The sequence below is a fragment of the Lagopus muta genome, chromosome 3 (assembly GCF_023343835.1).
Source record: "Lagopus muta isolate bLagMut1 chromosome 3, bLagMut1 primary, whole genome shotgun sequence".
In the NCBI taxonomy this organism is placed as follows: domain Eukaryota; kingdom Metazoa; phylum Chordata; class Aves; order Galliformes; family Phasianidae; genus Lagopus; species Lagopus muta.
Window position 1 is genome coordinate 69,234,185 of NC_064435.1, and position 20,318 is coordinate 69,254,502.

The following is a 20,318-nucleotide window of genomic DNA, read 5'->3' on the forward strand; positions in this document are numbered from 1 at the left end:
CACAGCTCAGCTATTTTAAAGAATTCAGTGGCAAAGGAGGTCAGGTTACTATTTAATACTAGTCTGACAGTTCAAGGATGACCTGGCTATAGTCACTTATCCATTCTCAGAATTTTAAATCCACTAGTGTTTATAGTTTTAATACTTCTACAGTAAGTTCAGAAGCTAATGCACACAGCTGTTGTAATATTAAACAAGTAAGATATTTTATTTTTTTTGTTTTATTTATTGATTTTTTTACATTTTGCTCTTATATCTTTTTTTATTGTGTGTTCTTATCAAAAGTACCATTCAAAAGTGATGAATTGATCCTCTTCGCTATGGCATTTTTTCACTTAAATGCTATTGCGTGATGGTTACAAGGACATTGGTTTGTTTGGCTCACTCCAGGAGTTATTTTAAGCAACTGCTTAAATTGGTGGATAAATGTACAAAGTTTCAGTAACAAACATCAGACTACAAAAGTCAAGTGTGCATTACACTGTCAGATGTGATGGATGTCCCTATATATTTACCTCCTCATCTCTTTCCCGTCATTGGCTCCTAAAGCATAAGCCTCAGAACAACAACTACTGCTAGGGGCAAAAATTCCATGCACCTTCTTTCTCAATAACAAGAACAAAGTTGCATTTAACTAACTATTATCTCAAAACTGCTAGAGTTGCTTTAGGGTTCAAAGCTGGCTTCTGATTTCAGAGCACGCCATCAGCAAACTGACTTTTATCTTTGTTGCCTGAACTTATTGTCCCCATAGTGGTCTGTGGTCAGCACAGCTTCAAGAGAAACAAGGATCTGAATGAAAAATTACTCACAGCCATCCTTGTTATCCTCATCCCTCCCTTACCACAGTCTGGGCTGGCCATATTTATTTTGTCTCTAGTCTTTCCTATCCTTTTCTGCAGTCACACGTCTCTGCCCTAAAATCTGAAGTCGTTCTCACAAGTTTCATGGAAACAAAACACCCAGAAGCTCCCCAGCTGGGGCTGGATCTATTTATACAGCAACAATCAAAGAAGCAGCAACTGGAATTGTCTCCTAGGGGAAGAAGTGCAATTCATTGTAGTAATGGACCAAATTTCTCCTGGTCCAATAGTTCCTTTTTTTGGGGGAGTTTTTTTCGGTTTTGTTTTGTTTTTCCTGGTGAAGGCTTGAAGGCTGCTGTGGTTTGACCAGGAAGAGAAGTGTGCCACAAATCAGATGTTCTCCTCATTTGTATGCATATGTTCTCCTAATACAAAGAGTGTGGCTCTAAAGTATATTCTCTGTTATGAACTTCTCTTAGTCTTGGGCATAAGGCCTAATACAAACATCATCAGGTTATCCTTTCTCTGGCCTTGAGTTTATTCTTTGGTTTTAACCTCAAACATACCAGTGAAAGTAAGAGACTTGAAAAGTTCAAAGAAAAAGACCACAGTAAATAAATAGACAGATAGATAGATAGATAGATGATTGATTTTTTTAAAAGCCCGATCATGACAATAAGCAAAGAATTATTTCTTTCCAGGACTACCTTTGGTTGTAATGAAATCGAAGAACTGCACTTATCTTCTAGATGGTAAAACAGGAAAGAGGTTACAGACCCAAATCAAACAATGTATCTTTATTCAGATAGTAATGATACTAAGGAACAATCATAGAAGCAAATAATGGGTCGAGATTGAAGAGGCCTTAAAGATTATCTAGTTTCAGCCCCACTAGTGGGGGCAGGAACATCTTATACTAGATCAGGTTGCCCAAACACTTTACAGCTGAATACTGTGTTCACTGTACAGTATTATATATGCTGTTCTAATAAGAACTGTAGGGTGTTCATGTGGCCTTGAATGCCTTTAGGGATGGGACATCCACAACCTTCTAGGCAACCTGTTCCAGTGTGTCACCACCCTCTAGAATCTCTGAGTAAAGAACTTCTTCCCTATGTCTAATCTTTCCTGTAAGCCCACTTAGTGAAATTTTGGAGGTTATTAGAATAGCAGTGAAGGCATAACTTCAAATCACTTATAGAATAGTGTGATGAGCATGAATGAAAATCTGGATGAATGCACTACACTTAAGTATGTTCCATAAGTGCTGAGTGCTTCTCTGAGTAAAAATTATTTAATAGCATGCTTCAGCAATGTTGAACTGAGTGTGCATATCAAACCACAAGCAGTTCTGTCAACACGGAATTCAAAGTACACTACTACATCCTTAAATTTACCACTACTTTCATCCATCGTGTTAGATTACAGTCACTGCAGACACTGCAACTTTCAGAGCTGAATGCTATTTTCATTGTTTTAAATTCCAAAAATCACTGTGAAACAGAGGTATAAACTTTTAGTAATACACTGTATTCCTACTGTGATAGTTTCTACTCTGTGCGCACTTCGATCAGTGCTGTCTGTCATACTATATTGTCACTTGGGCGTGTTCTCTACCTTCAGTATCGTCACCTGAAAGGTAAGGTTGAAGGCTTGAGGGACACATTACATGAGAAAACACAAAAATTCTATGTAGAAACAGCAATTTACAGAATGAAACATTTGCCTAAAATATGAGGTCCCAAAAGTTCCTTCTTTTCTCTCCACAAGCTAACAAGTAAGCAGCATACTCATCTATCATCTATTTCTGCCATGAAAGCCTTCATACAAGTTAGAAATTTTTAATTAAAATCACGCCTGTTCTTTTTCTTTAGCTATTAATAACTGTCACACAGACCTAGTAAAGCTCACACATTAGTGGCTAGTTATCAGCAACTCCTAAATACACGTTTCTAAGACTGGGATGAGAAAAAAAAAAGGGAAAGGAGAATAATAAAAAAGGCAATACCATCTCTTATGCCTTTTCTCAATGTTATAAACTCATATCTACAGTGAAAGATGATCTTTTGTAAAGACAATAATCTTCCATGCACGAAGATTTATACTGCATATTCCCTATACCTGCTTTTTTATTTCCTGGCAATTCTTTTTCTATCCTCATGGTATAGCATAGCCACGGTCCAATTGTGAGACAATTTTTCTTCTTTAAATTCAAGTGAAAATGGATAGGTAAAGGCTACAATGCAACATTATTTTCCAAAACTTACTAAAAAAAAGCTGGAAATGAAATCTTTTGCTTGATGGGAGAAGTTAATGGTCATATGTTACCATTCAGACTATGCAGAAGAAGAGACTCATTCTTTACTTGAAGGCTATGAACATTTGGAATACGTTCTTCAAGCTTGTGGGATTTGGATTTTTTGTTTTGTTCTGCTTCTTTATGACTTTTGCCAATGAATCTCCATAGGCTGATATGTTCTACTGAGTGTGAATACTGAAAAAAAGCATATTCTTCTGTTTTTATTGCTCTTGATGTACTTCTGTGTTTTTCCCTTACATTTTAACTCACTTGCCACCATCGTTTCCAATGCACTGAAGCCACTATTCAGCTCTGCACATTCCCTCATTGTAATCTGCCAATTCATGTGGATAAACTCATTGAGACACTCTTCATTTTGTGATGTGACAGTTGTTCACAGAGCATGGCTTGTCTTTGACATCACTGTTGCTACTGCTGAAACACACCACCCACTGCCTCACTGTGCTCACATCCACTGTTTGTTCTCCACAAACACTCAGCAAGTGTTGATGAATGTCAGTGGGTGTGATTTTTCCACATGGAGAAATTCAATGACACACCTTTGGTTCATCTGCATGTCCACATCAGACACCATTTTGTCAGATTGCCCCTCTGCTGCCATCTGTCACATGGCAACAACATGGAATGGAATATTGTTGGAAAGATTCAACCACTACTGCAATATGACCAATATGTGCCTGTGGTATCATAGGCCAAATTAATAAAATAAGAGTAGGTATTTATTAATAAATATTAGTATTTATTAATAAAATAAAGTAGGTAAAATAGGCCCACATAAACTGAGGACTTTACAAAGAACATAGAGAGTTATTTGAGATTCATGGCACTGAGTACGATGTAAAAATACAGCTCATTACACATGATGGATGGTGGAGTCAGTGCAATGAATTGTTAGAAACTCAGTTGTTTTTATCATTTCATCACAGCACCACGTGACTGTACCTCTCACTCCACACCTTCCTAAATTGTTCTTTATTCCTTTCCTCATATATCAGAGTCATACTGTTTTTCTAGAACTCTCTTCGGAAAGAAATGACAGACATTACAACTGCATAAGGTAGGTATTTATACACTGAATTATACCTGCTATTAAATTACAAATTTTGTTAATGCAGAACTGTCTCATGCTTACCTTTGATTTCCCTTTACTGTAACAGGCTCTTTTAGTAGCTTCATCACATTGCCATTCCACTGCCTGTAACCAACAGATTTTAGTTAGAAATGCAAGGAACACAGAAATATATAACTCAGCTACCTAAGCCCATGCTTGAGATACATGCTTCAGGTACACTGACAATTAACCATGAGTTGTTCTAGCCACAGTTAATCGCCTTATAAGCTTTTTCTCCTTAGAAATATATTTCTGCTTTTAGTGGGTTTTGAGTTTTTTAATCCAAAGTGAAACTGGTTGTCCCCATGATTCACCATACCTACAGCTATAGCAGAAATAACCACAATCATATTTGATGCTGTTTAGCTCCTTTTGTATCAGTCTTACTCAGCTAAGCAAAGAGAAGGGGTGACTCTTCCTCCTCAGCAGAGGTAGGTGGCATCACGCTGAGGTCAGCTCTGCTGTGAGACCTTTTGTGTCAGAAAGGGTGCACTGCTGCTGGTTTTGCAGATTTTCTCTCAAGCATGAAATGGGTATTTTATTTTCTCAAGGTGTGACTGCAGCAGTAATTGGAGAAGCTAGAAGTTCAATTGAAGGAAAAGAGCAACAAGCAAGCATCCACAGGACAACAGTGAAATGGAGCACTGCAAAGCAGAAGTGATTTATCCTCATTTTTGAACCTTCTGCTTCAACAAACTCATGCCAGGAATGTAAGTCTAAGCTGCATTATGGCACTTTCACTGCCTGAGTTAATTCCAATTATTTCCATATTTAACATTCAACAGCTATGACTTACAAACTCTACTGTTCAGTGGAGCAGATCCTGGGCTTGCTGTGTATGTGCTAATACATGCACACATTTGAATGCCTGTGTATGCTGTGCAGAGTGCATTTTAAATCTCTTTGCTTGCTTTCACATCAACAACGCACATCCACCTGTTCTCTTAATAAAAATGTCACAAAGCATTTTACATTTGACCAGGAAGAAATGTGATTACTAACTAAACACTGCTGCTTAATTGTTGAAACCACAGTTTTTTCAGTTTTATTTACCAGAAAATAATGGAAGATAATTTATTCAGACTTAATATAAGCAATCTTTTGTACCTGTCTTTCAATGGAGACAATATTGACAAAAAGTACACTCTCCAATTAATACAAATTAATAGGATGAAAGACTATTTAAACAAAGAGGAAATATGCCTTCATGGTAGACTATGCAGTACTTTTTCATTTGCTTTTCAATAAGCCCAATAATTATCTTCTTTTTTTGTTTCAGAAAAGAAAGACTTGTAAAACTAATGTCATTACTTCTCTTCCTCAGCTCCACGCCTTCCCGTTTAAAGCATTTACTTTTGCAGATAAATGACCACAGCATATTAGAGAATACATTGAAAACTTCTGGAAAACCCCACTTGTGAATGATGACTCTAGCATTTATAATGAATTGTATCTTATACTATGTAAGATTAAAAAAAAAAAAAAAAAAAGAGCAGTAATGACTTGACTTTTTTGATTGTAATGATATAATGACAAAATGACATTTTGATATAATGTCAACCTCGCAATAAAAGATTGCTCTTGGACGAGCAGCAAGCGTTAAGTTCTTCATTCCAATAGGACACAATAAATTTGCATGTTCCACAGCACTAAAAACAAGTATTTGGTAGTTAATTCATTATCTCTAAACAGCACAGAAAGTTGAAATTCCTTGAGAAATGCAAGAGTTACCAGTAGCAGGTCAAGATGGAAAGACTTAGTGGAATACAGTTGCTTAAAAATAACTTCTGAAGGAATACTCTTGCCAAAACTGAACTGAGAAGAATATGCTAAGCATGAACAGCAGGAAGAAAGAAGACAGAAAAATTGGATTCAAGACAAAATGTTTATCAATAAATCAATTTTTACTGGCAAAATATCTAGCTTTCAGTTGGCTAAGACTGTGGTAAAAGACTAATTTGAAGGCAAAAGATGTGAAATGTGAAAATTATGCTACATCATAAATCAAGAAAATTAAGTACACCTCTCAGGCACTGAAATGTTTTGGAAAAGACACTCAAGAGCCAAAAACGGACAGTTCTTCAAATTTTCTGTGAAATCTGAGAAAAGTATACAAGGCACCTGTGAACAGACCACAAAACCACTAATGTCATTATTAGCATAACTGAAAGAAAAATTTCTTTTCTGCCATCCACGGGATGCATAGATTTAAATAAGGGTACTAAATATTACAATACTAAATTATATATATCAGTAAAATAGTTAACAGCAAATGCAGGAACCCAAACAGAATAAACTATATAACTATATACAAATACAATTCCTAACTGAATGGGAAACTTTATGCAAAAACTTTCTTCAAGACAATATATTTCAAAACAGTAATACTGTCTGAACAATAGGATCATAGAATTGTAGAATATCATCACCTTTTCACACTCTGAAGGCACTCTTAAACTTCACCTAGTTCAACTTCCCTACAATGAACAGAGACACCTACAGCTAGATCAGGTTCCTCAGAACCCCACCATCTCCAAGGACAGGGCAGCCACCACTTTCTGGGCATCCTGTCCAGCACCTCACAACCCTTAATGAATTTTCCTTATATCCAATAAGGGTATAAAGAAATCTAAATCTCCCTTCTTTTACTTTGAAACTTACCTCTCTGAATGGGATCCCATTCCTCGGGTGTGATGACTGCACCACACAGCTTAGTGTCATCTGCAAACTTCCTAGGTGCACTCCATCCCACTTTTGATGTTACTGATGAAAATATCAAAGAGCACCAGCCCCAGCACTGACCCCTGTGGGACTCCACTTATCACCAATCTACATTGGACATTGAAGTATTGGCCACTACTCTCTAGGTACAATCTTGTAACCAGTTCCTTCTCCATCAAATAGTCCACTCATCAAATCATTATCTTTCAAACTGGAAGAGAACTATGTTATGAAGGACTGTGTTAACGGCTTTATTTAATTCCATCAGTGGCTCTTCCCTTGTCCACTGACACAGTTATGCCATCATAAAAAGTGACAAGGTTGGTCAGGCAGGACCTGCCCTTCGGGAAGCCATGCTGCCTTTTCCATATCACCTCCCTTTCTTCCATTTGCCTTGACACAGCTTTCAGGAGCATCTGCTCCATGGTATTCCCCAGCACTGAGATGAAGAAGTAACTAAGTATAGACACACTAGTGACAAAGCCATCACTAACATCAGGTATACTTCATAGTCCTGTAACTCCGAGTTTCACTGCTAGAGGAGACAATAAGAGGGCAGGCTGCAAATCAAGTGCATTACAAAGGCACTCAAAGAAGGCTGGGTAGTTCAGAGTCTTATAGGTTTGTCCCCAGGATTCTTGAATATTTTCAAAAATACATACATATGCCCTATTACAGATTAAATGAAAAGAGCATGTGTAGGTCAACATTTATACATACATACATACATGTATATATACGGATATAAAAACTATATATAAAAATTATATATACATATGTATATAAATATACATAAAAGAAGTATTTCTTTTAAATCTTCAGGAAATCTGGGGAAGTTTCTCACTAAATGGAAATTCAATTATTCAACAAAGTTGAATATAAAAATTATTATTGAATTATTGAATAAAAATTATTATTCAACAAAGCCTACAGTAATATAAAGTGGGAAGACTGGTGGAAATTTGTCAAGTTAAATGCCATTTCAATGTGGAAGAAAAACAACAGGAGAGAAATGTGCCCTGAATCTTTAAGACATAAAGATGAAACAAAATGTCCCAATGGAATAACATTGTGATTTTTTTCAGTTGAAGATAAAGACTTTAAATTCTGAAAGAGTAGACTGACACATACACATTGTTGTATTTTAGAGAACAAGTGCAAAACCAGGTTTACTTAGAAATGTTACTGTTATCCATTGCTTGTATCAAAATGACATCTTCTGCTTGGCATCACTTGCTAATATTTTCACAGCATTCGGATAAGTGGTGCAGAGAATAAGATATGCATACCATGATTACTATTTGATCCCATATCACCACTTAAATACTTAAATTTTATCCTGTTGGGAGGTATTCTTTTTTATGTCTTAAGAAATTGTTCCAATTTTCATATAGTAAAATACAACATCCTGTGTTCTGTGTATTCTTTTTAATTAATATTATAATTCTACTTAGCAGGTAACAAAATGCACTGAACCAAATTATAGACATTCAAACTTTTCTTTGCTCTGGGGAAGGAGAGTACAAAGATTTGAATTTTAATACTGAAGAAACTAAAGATGATAGCACATTTTCATGAGAAACATATGTACAAAGGTTAAAGGGTAGCTCATAAACTCAAACACATTCAAACATAAGGAGGATAGATTTAGGTTGGATATAAGGAAAAAATCTTTCACAGTGAGGTTGGTGAGGCACTAGTACAGATTGACCAGAGATGTGGTGGATGTCCCATACTTGGAGACATTCAAGTTCAGGCTGGAAGAGGTTCTGAGCACCCTGATCTAGCTGTAGGTGTCCCTGTACACTGCAGGGGAGTTGGACTAGATGATCTGTAAAGGTCCCTTCCAACACTAAGGATTTTATGATTCTATGATTCTAACACATTGTTCTGCCCCTGATAGGATAGTGAGGCAATTACAACTGGATGGTTCTATGAACCCTGCTATCAAATACATGCCTTCAAGTGCCTCCACAAATTTAATGTCTCCTGCAATCTAGTATAGAGAAATAAATCTTAATTATCTGACAGTCACCAGTAGAGCTGTTTGAAGAGCTTGCTGTGAGATTTTTAGCCCTGCCAAACTCAGATTGTGTGACCACTCTTAAAGACTGAACTTGACAAAGTTTCATCAGATAAGGAAGTCACAGTTGATTGGCATATGGATTGCTTTCTTCATTTAAAAAAACACACAAAGCACAAAGCTCCAAATATATTTGGCATAAAATCAGACTCAGCAGAAACATGGCTTTGGTGCGCACTTTAAGTCTAAATTTGAACACAACTGTAAAACTAATGGCAGGTGTCTTTTTGTATCAGAATTTTGGACATAACGCCAAAATCTTCAGATGAGTTCTCTCCTAACATTTTCAAAGGCAGTGGGAGAGGGGAAATTCCAGATAGAGAACTACTTCCAACTCAACTTTTATCTATGTAAAGTAATTATTATCTTGAAAAATGAAGAAAAATATACATGCAGCACACATCAATCTTAAGTTAAAAGTTTTAGTATTAAAAGTAATCATATTCTTTAGAACAACAAATGTATTTCAATAGTTTCTCCACGTGAGTGAATGACAGACTTGTTTAAAAGTCAAACAATCATATTTTCAAAGGACAAACCAAATAAATTTAAAGAAATTAGCTTCAAGAGAAATCAAAGTGATTTATTTGAATAGCTTAGAAGAATACTAAAACAGCATTAAAGAAAATAACGAAATAGTGAATAATAAGTTTCCTTCCCAGTTAATAACTAATTTTCAATTTGTTTTCTTTGTATCCAACATACAACAACTTCCTAAGTTCTCTAGCAAGAAATTAAGTCATAGAATCATAGAGCATCCCAAGCTGGAAGGGACCTATAGGGAACATCAAATCCAACTCCTTTCCAACCTAAATTATTCTACAATTTCCCAGAAAACAAACAAAAAACATAAAAGGAAAAAAATCCAAAAGGAGAATTAATTTCTTATAATGAATCCACTTCTACAAATACACCAAATGCAAAAAGGAAATTTGAAAAGTATGAATACAATCAAAACAAGGACTGGTCACTTTGAATGCATGAGGTGAGGTATCTATTAAATATATTTATAAATCATAAATAACCATGTGGCTTTCACCTTCATTAATGGAAGATGCATACACAAATCTCCACGAATAACTATATTCATATAACTACATAACATATATATATAACACATAACATATACACGTATACAGGTGCACACACTTAGCTATACAGCTGAAGTTTTTCATAGTGTAGAAACAAAATGTGCTGTTATATTTCATAGTGAAAGAAGTTAATTAGTCAAGAACCAAAAAATGAACAGAACAGTATTCCAGACAGATGGTCCAGCACTTCTTAGGCAGATGGCTCTGCTAATTAGATACTGGCAAAAATAACATTAAAGAAGATGGTTTAATTATGCGACGCCAAAAAATAACAACTACATGAGATTTCCTTTTTTCTTTTTCACTATCTGTTTGCTTTCATCTCTTATATCATGTATTTAAACAATACTTTGGGGAGTTGCGTTATAATGGCAATAATCATAACAGTATATGTCAACAAACATGAGTAATATTGCCTTATTGTTTGCATCAGTCCAGCAATGGAATAGCTTCAAAAAGCTGTGATTTGTTTGGCAAGTGTGTCTTGCAGCCTGCATAATTATATCTCAATGAACATGGTTGCTAGAGTCCAAAAGCTGAGTTTAAAGAGGCCATAAAGAAAGTGTCAGAATAGTAAATGCTAAGAGAGAATGTAGCCACAGAGGAGTATACCAACAAGACATTTAGCAGCAAATTAGCAACCGCAGTGTTAGAAGTGGTTTTGATAGTCACCAGAAATTTTAAGGCATACTTTGGTATAATGACATCCCTGCTTCCAGCAAATATGAAAAGCCACTTACAAAAGATTTATACCTCCCCATACTTCAGGCAAACCATTCTGCTTGCTTTCCACAGAACCATGACCTCATCCTTGCAGCCATTACTGCTAGAGCTCTCTGTCTTGCCAACCTGATAAACAATCAGCTTTTGGGAGTGGCCATCCACTGTGGAAATGCTAGGGGAACGTATTAAAAAGGGACTTCTCTTCAGCACAGATCTCCCTTTTGGCTCATCATAAAAGAAAAACTGTTCTATATGGACTACAGGCAGCCTGGTTAGGCTCTCCTATCAAGTGATAGGCCAGCAGCTCAAACAAGAACAACACTGTATGGACAAATTTACTAATTGATGACATTTGTTGAATGTGCAGATACCAAATGCAACAGCCAATTCTCCTGGAAATAATAATACTCCTGTTTTCATTTGTTCAGCTTTTACTGCTCATCCACAGTTAGAAAATTATGGTTTCTTAAAAAGTGAAGAGTGTGAAATAGATGAAAATAAATATCCAATTATGCTAGAATTTTCTAGGGTTTGGTTTTAAATAAAAATTGAACTCCCATGACAGATATATAATTTCATGTTAAACCACATAATATATGAAACTTTATACGGCTTCAAGAACAAAGCTGATGTCAACTGAATTTTCTTTCAAATATAACTGCCCAAAATATATAAAAACAGTGAGGAGAAACATAAATATTTAAGCCAAAGTTTTAATTACCTTATTTTGTTGACTATGGAAATAAATAGCTGCTGAAAATTTTGTCAGAATTGATACAATAAAATTTAGGGTTACTAAGACTTTCAGAAACTCATAGTGGGATGGCTACTGCGTTAACTTTAATCACACTAGCCTCTGCGCAAGATTCGACTTCTACTAAATGTCACCCAGCCACCCATCTGTGCTTCCCTGTTTGTGTTCCGCAAAGACTTCTAAATGTCACAAAATGTTCTTTGGGTTTACACTTAACAGAAAAAGGTTTATAGAGGAAATTGCAGTTCCGAAACTGAAGTCAGCAACTCAGAACTTGAATATACTCAGAACCAATAGTTTTAGTCCTGCTTCCTGAGAGTTACTAATAAAAAGGCATTGCACTGTGACTTTCAAAGTTTTGAATGTTCCAGTTTGGCATTTTGAGGCTTTTATGTTTTTTATGGACATTTAAAAATTGAATGCTGGATTGTGCTGAAGGGGTAAAACAACAAAATGTTCTTGCATTTCCAGTCTTGGCAGCCACTCAGCAGGTAGAAATGAAATTTTGTACCATATTTTTAATGTACATTCTGAAAATATACTAAATATAGTAAATTTAATATATTGAATAAATTATATGTGAACCTTTTAAGATTAACATCTGTGTTAGCATATTAAGTTTTAAAGCTCTCCCTGCTTTTTGGCAAATAAAATTGATTTCAGTAGGCTTCAAGACCTTTTGAAAGCAATGTTTCATTTTTTTTCAAATTGTGTTGTAAACTTTTAAGTGCTGATCAGAAATGTCAGGATTCTCTTTATTTCAGGAAAGGGAAAGATATTTCAGTGCAATTTCATACTCCCTAGCCCCCTGGGTTAAATACCACAATAAATGGGAAAAAAAGTCCCCTAGCACAGGAATTTCAGAAAAGGAAGACTTCAGTACAGACCCTGAATACAGGAACACAGATTGTTTTCTTGAGCATCTGTTCATTGCTGCAGATGGCAAAGGAGAAGGAGGTGCTGCTAAGTGTGCCATCTTGCCCCATGCTAACCTGCTGTTCATGTCATGCTGGCGTGGGATTAGGGATAAAGAAGTATGCCAGCGAGCAACCTCCGAGAGTCAAGGAAGTTAGGATACTTCAGAAGACTGTGCAAACCAAAATCCTTCCTGAAATAATTTCTCAGAGGCATAGCCAACACAATATATCTTGTCCCTGGGATGTCAAAGACAGCTGGATTATAGCTTCTATATATGAGTTTACAACAGCAAGCAGATGAACCTGAGAGATATGGTGGAGGATGAAATTTATAACACCTTGTAAGTGACATTTTTTTGAAATGGCTGAACATCATACCACATAACTGAGACTACAAAAAAGAAATCTTTGTATTTTATATGTATGCATATAGGTTTTTTTTTTCATTGTGTCTTATTATAAAGAATAAAAGTTCTATCATGATTTTTATTTCTCATTTATTTATTCAGATAGTTTTGCCATTGGGCTTTACTAATGAAAGACTCCATTTTTTAGTATCAGTATTCATCTACATTTCCATTATTCAAATTCACAATAACTCTTACTTACAATAATAAAAATATCTTGAATAATTAGCCTAAAAACAGCATCTTAGTAAAAAGACAAACTTAAAGAATGAATGTACGTCCATACAGTGTGCAATCAAACAGGAGTAAGAACATTTTAGACAGATGAAAGCAGAAAGAAAGATTAATGCTGAGAAGCAGCAAAAGAAAGGTAAGAAGAACCAGATCACACAGAGTGTGCAATGACAAGTCGGTAAAGAAACAAATGGTTCAACAGATAAGCGTTGCATACATGAGATTTTCTACATCCTTCTATTTAAATCAATAGCCTAGAAAGCTGACTGTGGAAAAACAGTATACAGATACACAAAATACTTAGAAAATAGTTGGGGCAAAACAGAACACAAAAGGAAAAACATCATGAAATTTACAAGGAGTTGGCAGTTGACCATTCACTCAAAGAAAGAAGAAACTAACTTTCATTTGGTTATGCTTAAAGCAATTGGATTGAATTAGACAAAACAAAGCAAAAAAAAGATAATCAGAGAGACACAACATTGCAAGAATATGGGGAAGAATAAAAAGTAAAACAGGCATATAACTGAGTCTTTAATACATATTGTAAACTGTGGAGAAATACATACAAAAAAAATAGACTGAGAAAAATTCTCATTAAACACAAAGAAAAAAGATGCTTATTACAACAGGAAAGCTTGAATCTAGAGCTACTAGGAAAATCACTGGAGTGTAGCTGCATTGTTAAATTATACAGAAAGGAAGGCTGAGGAAGACAAGCTACAGAGTACCAGGACCAGAACGTATCTGCTCAGAATATGAAAAGGTCTTCAAGAGAGCATCACGTAATCCAATTGCAGAAAAAGAGTAAATAGAAAAGTAGGACTGCAATGCAATTTAAAATCACAGCTTCATCATGATGATTTGGGATAACAGTGAGGCTATGAAAAAGGCTGAATTTTTCTCCTTTTTTGCAAGAAGTGAACAGTCTGGAGAAACATCGATGCATGGGGCTTTTCACCTCCAGTTTATGTGTTAAACCTCATTCAAGACATTAACCAATGAAAGTTTGGGACATTGGGTAACTTGGTATTAGCTGTAGAAAATGAGTGGATCATTTCAAATTTCTAGAAGACTAGCCTTCATACCAAAATGAGCAGTAACTGGCCATTTATGCAGAAGGAACTAAACAGACACTTAGAAAAAAAAGGAGAGAGTCATGTTACAGATAAAAGTGCCTCATTCCATTTGCACAAGAAATCTCAGAAAAGCAGGCAGTTGCTGAAATATCTTAACAATTTCTCTATTTCTTTCCCTCAAGCTGTCCTCACATATATTTCAGCACAGGACACATGTAGGATTCAACTCTTAAACTCAGCCTAAGACTCCCAACCACCAAGTTCCAAAGATAAAAGGGGATAAGTTTTGTGCCACTCTCATACTTGCAAGTAGAGAGTACATCACTGGCAAAACATTCTAGAGTTGGAGGATTTTATTTGACTTAGTTTATTGCCAACCGCCACAAAACTCAGTCCATCAGAGTCCCTCTGGTGGGAAGGTAGGACATTTAGCAGGCTTTCAGTTTCCAGTGTATAATTTCCACAGTCAGTTTAATAGTAAAAATAACAATTAGAAATTAGAATCATTACTTCCTAGTCATATTTAAAAAAATAAACTGATAAGTCATATTTCATAGCAAAATTAAATTCTCAGAGATTATAAAGTTATTTTAAAACCTAATAAATTTGTTATAAATTGTCATGTGCACATCTGTAGAAAACACTACACGTAACCTGTTATCTGACAGACCGAGAAATCACCTATAACAATAGATTAACCATGTATTAAGTAGTCTATTAATCATTAAGTAGATTACTATAAAGTATTAACATAGTGAAACTTAGTAAACAAATGATAAATATTCAGTGAATGTCGTTGTTGGTCAGTTATTATTTGCTGTGCACTGAAACCAACACCACAACAGGTGAACACCTGAAGGTTTTGCAAGGGTTTTCATTCAGATATCAAGTTGGAGCAAGGAAAAATAATCAAAATCTCTGTGATGTGATGTCTGATGCTTGAGACTGAGAATTCTGCAGTTGTTATTACTTGCAGGATCTATTAGCATCAGAGGACCATGAAAAAAGCAAGTGAAAATAGTTCATTAAAAACGGATGCATAGCTAAATGCATCAGATTCTGGGAAAAGCTTCAGTGAAGACTTCATAGATTATTCAGTGATGACAGAAATTTGGAAGAGTTTCTACCAGCACTCCTTTGCAGTTCTTCAAGTAGAAAGCAAACAAATATTTGTTAAAAAAGAAACCATCTCACATCCCCAGGGAGATCCATGTCTGCACTTTTCACAACACAATTGATTGCCTTTGCTGGCACTTTTCTCCAAGTCGTATAGGGGAAAGTCACCATGCACCATGTGTCACTATTTGTTTCACATGATCTCAACATGTGAAACAAAACCACTGGTATCACAGATTACACAGAACCTGGAAGAGCAACTCTTGTATCCATAAAATAAATTGGAAGAGATTCAGATTCTCAAAACTAATAACAGAAAGCTCAAATTTCAGTTTACTTCAAGAAAGTTAAGCTGAAGGAGCCCTTAAGTATCAAGAAAAGTATCTTCTAAATTCCACTGACATACACAAACTTTAGTAACCATCCCACACAGGGAACCTAATAGCAGAAATTTATTTCAGAACTAGCTGTGTAATAGCTCATCCTCCTGCAGACTCTTTTCCATTTTTATAGGTTTAGAAAGCCACTGATTGCTACATTGGCAGAATACTGTACTTTTGTATTTTTCACCAAGAAGCTAAAAGCTCAGTGGATGTAACTGTAAAAGTGTGATCAATAAAGCTTATTCAACAGGATACCCAGTGCAACCATTAATAAGGCAGCTATGTGGCTTTTTTTTTTTTACTTTGTGCAGATGCCATCGACCTTCCTCCATCAAATTATAGCTTATTAGCAATTCATCTCCTAATGGGTACAATAAAACTCATGGCTTTCTAACCCTGGTTTATATTGGATACCAGATCAGCATTTGAAGAAAAAAGTGACAAAAACTCATTCTTACTACTAAGAATTATTTCTTTAAAATTTGCCTGTGCTTATCCTGCTGAAGCGAGTCCTTTGAACTCAGTGCTCCAAATTCCAAAGCTATAATAATAAAAACACTTTCAAATTAAAAGTTTTGTCTAAGAACAGAAGAAAGGACAGAAATTGTAAACATTCTCTAAATTCATGAAAAAAAAAGGGACAACTTCTGTACAGTGGCTTATAATAGCAACCCCCTTAAGTATATGCCTGGAATATTAAAGAACATTAACATTAGATCAGAATCCAATTCATTCATATAACTTTTACTATGAACAGAAAAATGAATTTAAAACACAGACTGCTCTACACTATGCGAAACTCTACAAAGCTGCAGAGTGACAAAGCTCCTACATCTCCAAATTAATTTGCTATTTTAAGCCCAGCATTTTGTATATCAAAATAAAATGTCAGTATAATACTTATAGCCATAAAAAAAAAAAATAATAAATTAACAGAAGAAAAGCCACTGGATTTGTATCTACTTTAAAATGCATGGTGGTTACATATTATTATAAAACAATTTAATGACATAAACATAGTCTGCCTGTCTCCTTGTAGATTCTCTAACCTCTCCAGGCAGAGAAGTTTCTTTTTTTTCAGTGAAGCCTACTTAACATTTCGTAGTTCTTTTACCCAAGATCAAGAAACACAAGAACTCATAAAGAGCCCAAGACTCATGGAAAAAAAATACATCTACAGATTATTCTTACATTCTGAATACTGAATGCTTCTGAATCCATGAGTTGAGGGAGAAGCAGAAGGCTTAAAGATATTAAGGATTTTAAGAAGAAAGGAAATTGATTTAGAATGACCGCAATGCAAGGCTGTCACCTCCTGGGGGTGCATTATTTGTGGCCTAAGCTCAGACAGAACCAAACAAAAATTTCCTGTAATAAATTTCTTTGGAAATACACTTCAACTCTGAGCTTACTACTGCTTCCCAGCATACAGACCCTTCTATTTCCTGAGATCTTCAAGGACAGGATGACACCCTACCTAAAGTTACATATGGGACTGGGGTCTGCATCTCCGTAAAAAGAAAGTGACAAATGTCCATACTTCACAATATACCAAAAGTAAAACTGTCCTACAATAAAAGGAGCAGGTACATCAATTAATCTTGCTTGATCTGTGTGACAAAAGGAAACTAAGTGATCCTCATTTATAAACAAGGCTAGAGACATGCTTTTGGCCTGCATATTAAATGTGATCGAGGACCAACGTGACCAATTGCTCAAGCAGAAGAATTTACATCAGTAACATAGGTCCTGTCTCACTGCCTCATCTTTTAAAGGACAGTGCCCATTGAATTTCTCAAACAAATTAAAACAATTAATCATTCCATAGCCACATTCTTAAAAACAACAGAAATCCAGGTGAATCAGACATTGCAGTAAATAATTCAACTGGTAAAAAAAACCCAAATAAATAAATAAAGTCTGAGTTCCCTAACATCTGTCCTTTAAAGTCATTCTCACTGCTTCTGATAAAAGTCAGAAGTGCACATCCACCTACTACACTGAAGACCATTGCCCTTTACCTCTCTTGAGAAGAACACAAATGTTTCACATTAGTTTGCTGTTGGAGTGGCTGACTGTGCTTGGAGGAACTGGCTCAAAACTGGAAATCAGAAACTGGTCAGTGTGTTGAGGTTACGCTGGCCTCTGAAAATGCCCATGATTTGCAGCTACATGCATATCTGTGTTTCTGTGCAAATATTTGAATTATGCAATCTAGAAATTGTATGAAGCAGTAGAAACAGATGCCTATTTGACGACATTCTTCTGTATTTAAATAATGCCAGGTTGATGTTGTGCACTTCCATATCATGAAAAAGCTAAAGAAGATATTCATATTCTAATAGACCCTGTACCACTGAGAGGCCTTGAAAAATAAGTCCCTTATCTGCTAGTCCTCACGCAGACTCTCAGTCTTCTGTTAATCATGGTGCTTTGAATCCAGATAATTTTGACATTAATTTTAATCCATGAGTTACTGGAGAGAAAGAAGGACAGAGAGATAAATGTGTATATATTAAAGCCATGCTCAGTTATTGTGATGGCTTGATCTTGGCTGACTGCCAATGCCCATTCAGTGTTTCTTTTATAAATTTAATTTATTGCCCATTAAAAATAGAGTAGAATAGTGAGAAATAAAGTGGCGGGGCCATTGGAACTTGCTGGATCTGGCTGTATACAGAACAGGATAGCCCCTGCCTTGCCTCCTGCGGTAGCCCCACAGCACCTTACCACTGAAGTGCCACTGAAATTTGCTGTGGTTCAGTTACCTCTTCTACAACCTGAAGTTGCTTTGAACTCTAAAATGTTCAGATTTCTGATAACGTTTGTATTATCAGTAAGTAAGGAAGTAACTGAAAAGTGTAGAGAATTCTCAAAATCTGCCTGGGACAACATGCTTTTTTCGTAAGAAGAATCTCTCCCAAGAAGTTAAGGGAGATGGTGACTTCATTTACCAGCACTGCTGGGAGTGTTTGCCACCAATTAATGACCGAACACAGTACACATATGGTGCTGAAATAAACCCTGAGGCTCCTGAGATCAGAGAGCTGCAGCCTCCACTTTATAAACAGAGGAGGCAGAAGCACACAGCAGTGCTGAGGACTGTACAAAGCCAAGGCTGGTAGCAGAAGCCATGGATTACATGGAATTACACATGGAATTGTACAACTACCTTCATTCATGATGCTATACAATTGCTCAGAGAAAAACAGTGTCCCTCTCAGAGCTGCTTTAATTCAAAACAGCTTTGACTGAATACTTTCATACTTTCTTTGGTTTTTAATCATTGTTCCAAAATATATGCATTTTTCTATTCTTACAGAATATACTGGATTACACTGAAAGTGATAAAGATCCAAAAGATCCATCAACGTTATACTTTTTATGACTAAATGATACGGCTAAGATAATTTATTAAAATAATCTTCTACTAATGCTTCTTCTTCATATTTTTCTCAAACTTTCACCATTTGGATGGAAACTCTGCTTAAGAGCAAAATGTAGCCAAAGAAGTTATTTGCAAGAATTAAAGAAAAAATACATTATTTCAATTGTTTTAGTAAATTTTTTTCTGTCTCTTTCTTCTTTTGTGTAAAGCATCACAAAGTAGTGTGAAAGATGATCACCACTGAGGTGAAAATAATGTAAAATAGTCAGCTTCTTTTTGAGAAGTCTGATTAGGCATCTGACTGGAAGAAAAACTACTAATTTTACAGAGTTATTAGCAAATTAGTAGCAAAAATTCAGCTCACATGCATTCATAACCTTAATTCTGTTCTGGATTTTTTTAGTCTTTTGTATGTTTTCCTATTAAATAACATACCAGTAACTTCATAGAAACAGTTGATGTTCTCAGAAAAGAAAATTCAATTGTTTAGGATGAATTCTGTTTCATCAAAAATAAAGCCTTTGGCAAGAATATTATGATTCTTAAAAGAAACAGTGCTACTATTAGCGCTATTATAAATATAACAATATCTATAATAGTAATACCAAAGCAAATAAGTAAACAAGAGAAGGAGAAAAGAGTACCTCAAAATGAGATGGGCATATGCTTCATTTTAGAATCCTAATTTGCTCCCCTTCCACTGGGAACTAACTACTAGAACAGAAAACTTCAAGCACAGTTGTATTAACAGAATATGAAAGTAACAAAACAAAAGGTAATGTAAAGTAAAAGCTATTGTACCAGTATATAAAAATAGGAGTAGGAAGAGGAAGAAACAAGTCCTTAGCGTGGGGCCAAGTTTTTAGGTCTAGAGCCAAGTGTCAGGTCCTGAATTTTGGTCACAACAACCCTAGGCAACCCCAGAGACTTGGGGAGCAGTGGCTGGAAAGCTGCCTGATGGAAAGGAACTTTGGTCTACTAATGGACAGTTGGCTGAATATGAGCCAGCAGTGTGCACGGGTGGCCAAGAAGGCCAACGGCATCCTGGCTTGTATCAGGAATGGTGTGGTGAGCAGGACTAGGGAAGTCATCCAGCCCCTGTACTCAGCACTGGTGAGGCCTCTCCTCAAGTACTGCGTTCAGTTTTGGGCACCTCAGTACAGAAAGGACATAGAGGTGCTGGAGCAG

The 20,318-nt window shown here is 35.8% G+C and overlaps 1 protein-coding gene across 6 annotated transcripts in view; it reads right to left on the minus strand.

Moving 5' to 3' along the window:
- The window catches only part of SEMA5A (semaphorin 5A), a 313,513-nt gene that overhangs the window by 135,831 nt on the left and 157,364 nt on the right, over positions 1–20,318 (minus strand). For all 6 annotated transcript variants that reach the window (XM_048939888.1, XM_048939884.1, XM_048939886.1 and 3 more), the window contains one exon: positions 4,256–4,318. In XM_048939888.1, coding sequence (XP_048795845.1) covers positions 4,256–4,318 — 63 coding nt within the window. The remainder of the gene's footprint in view (positions 1–4,255; positions 4,319–20,318) is intronic.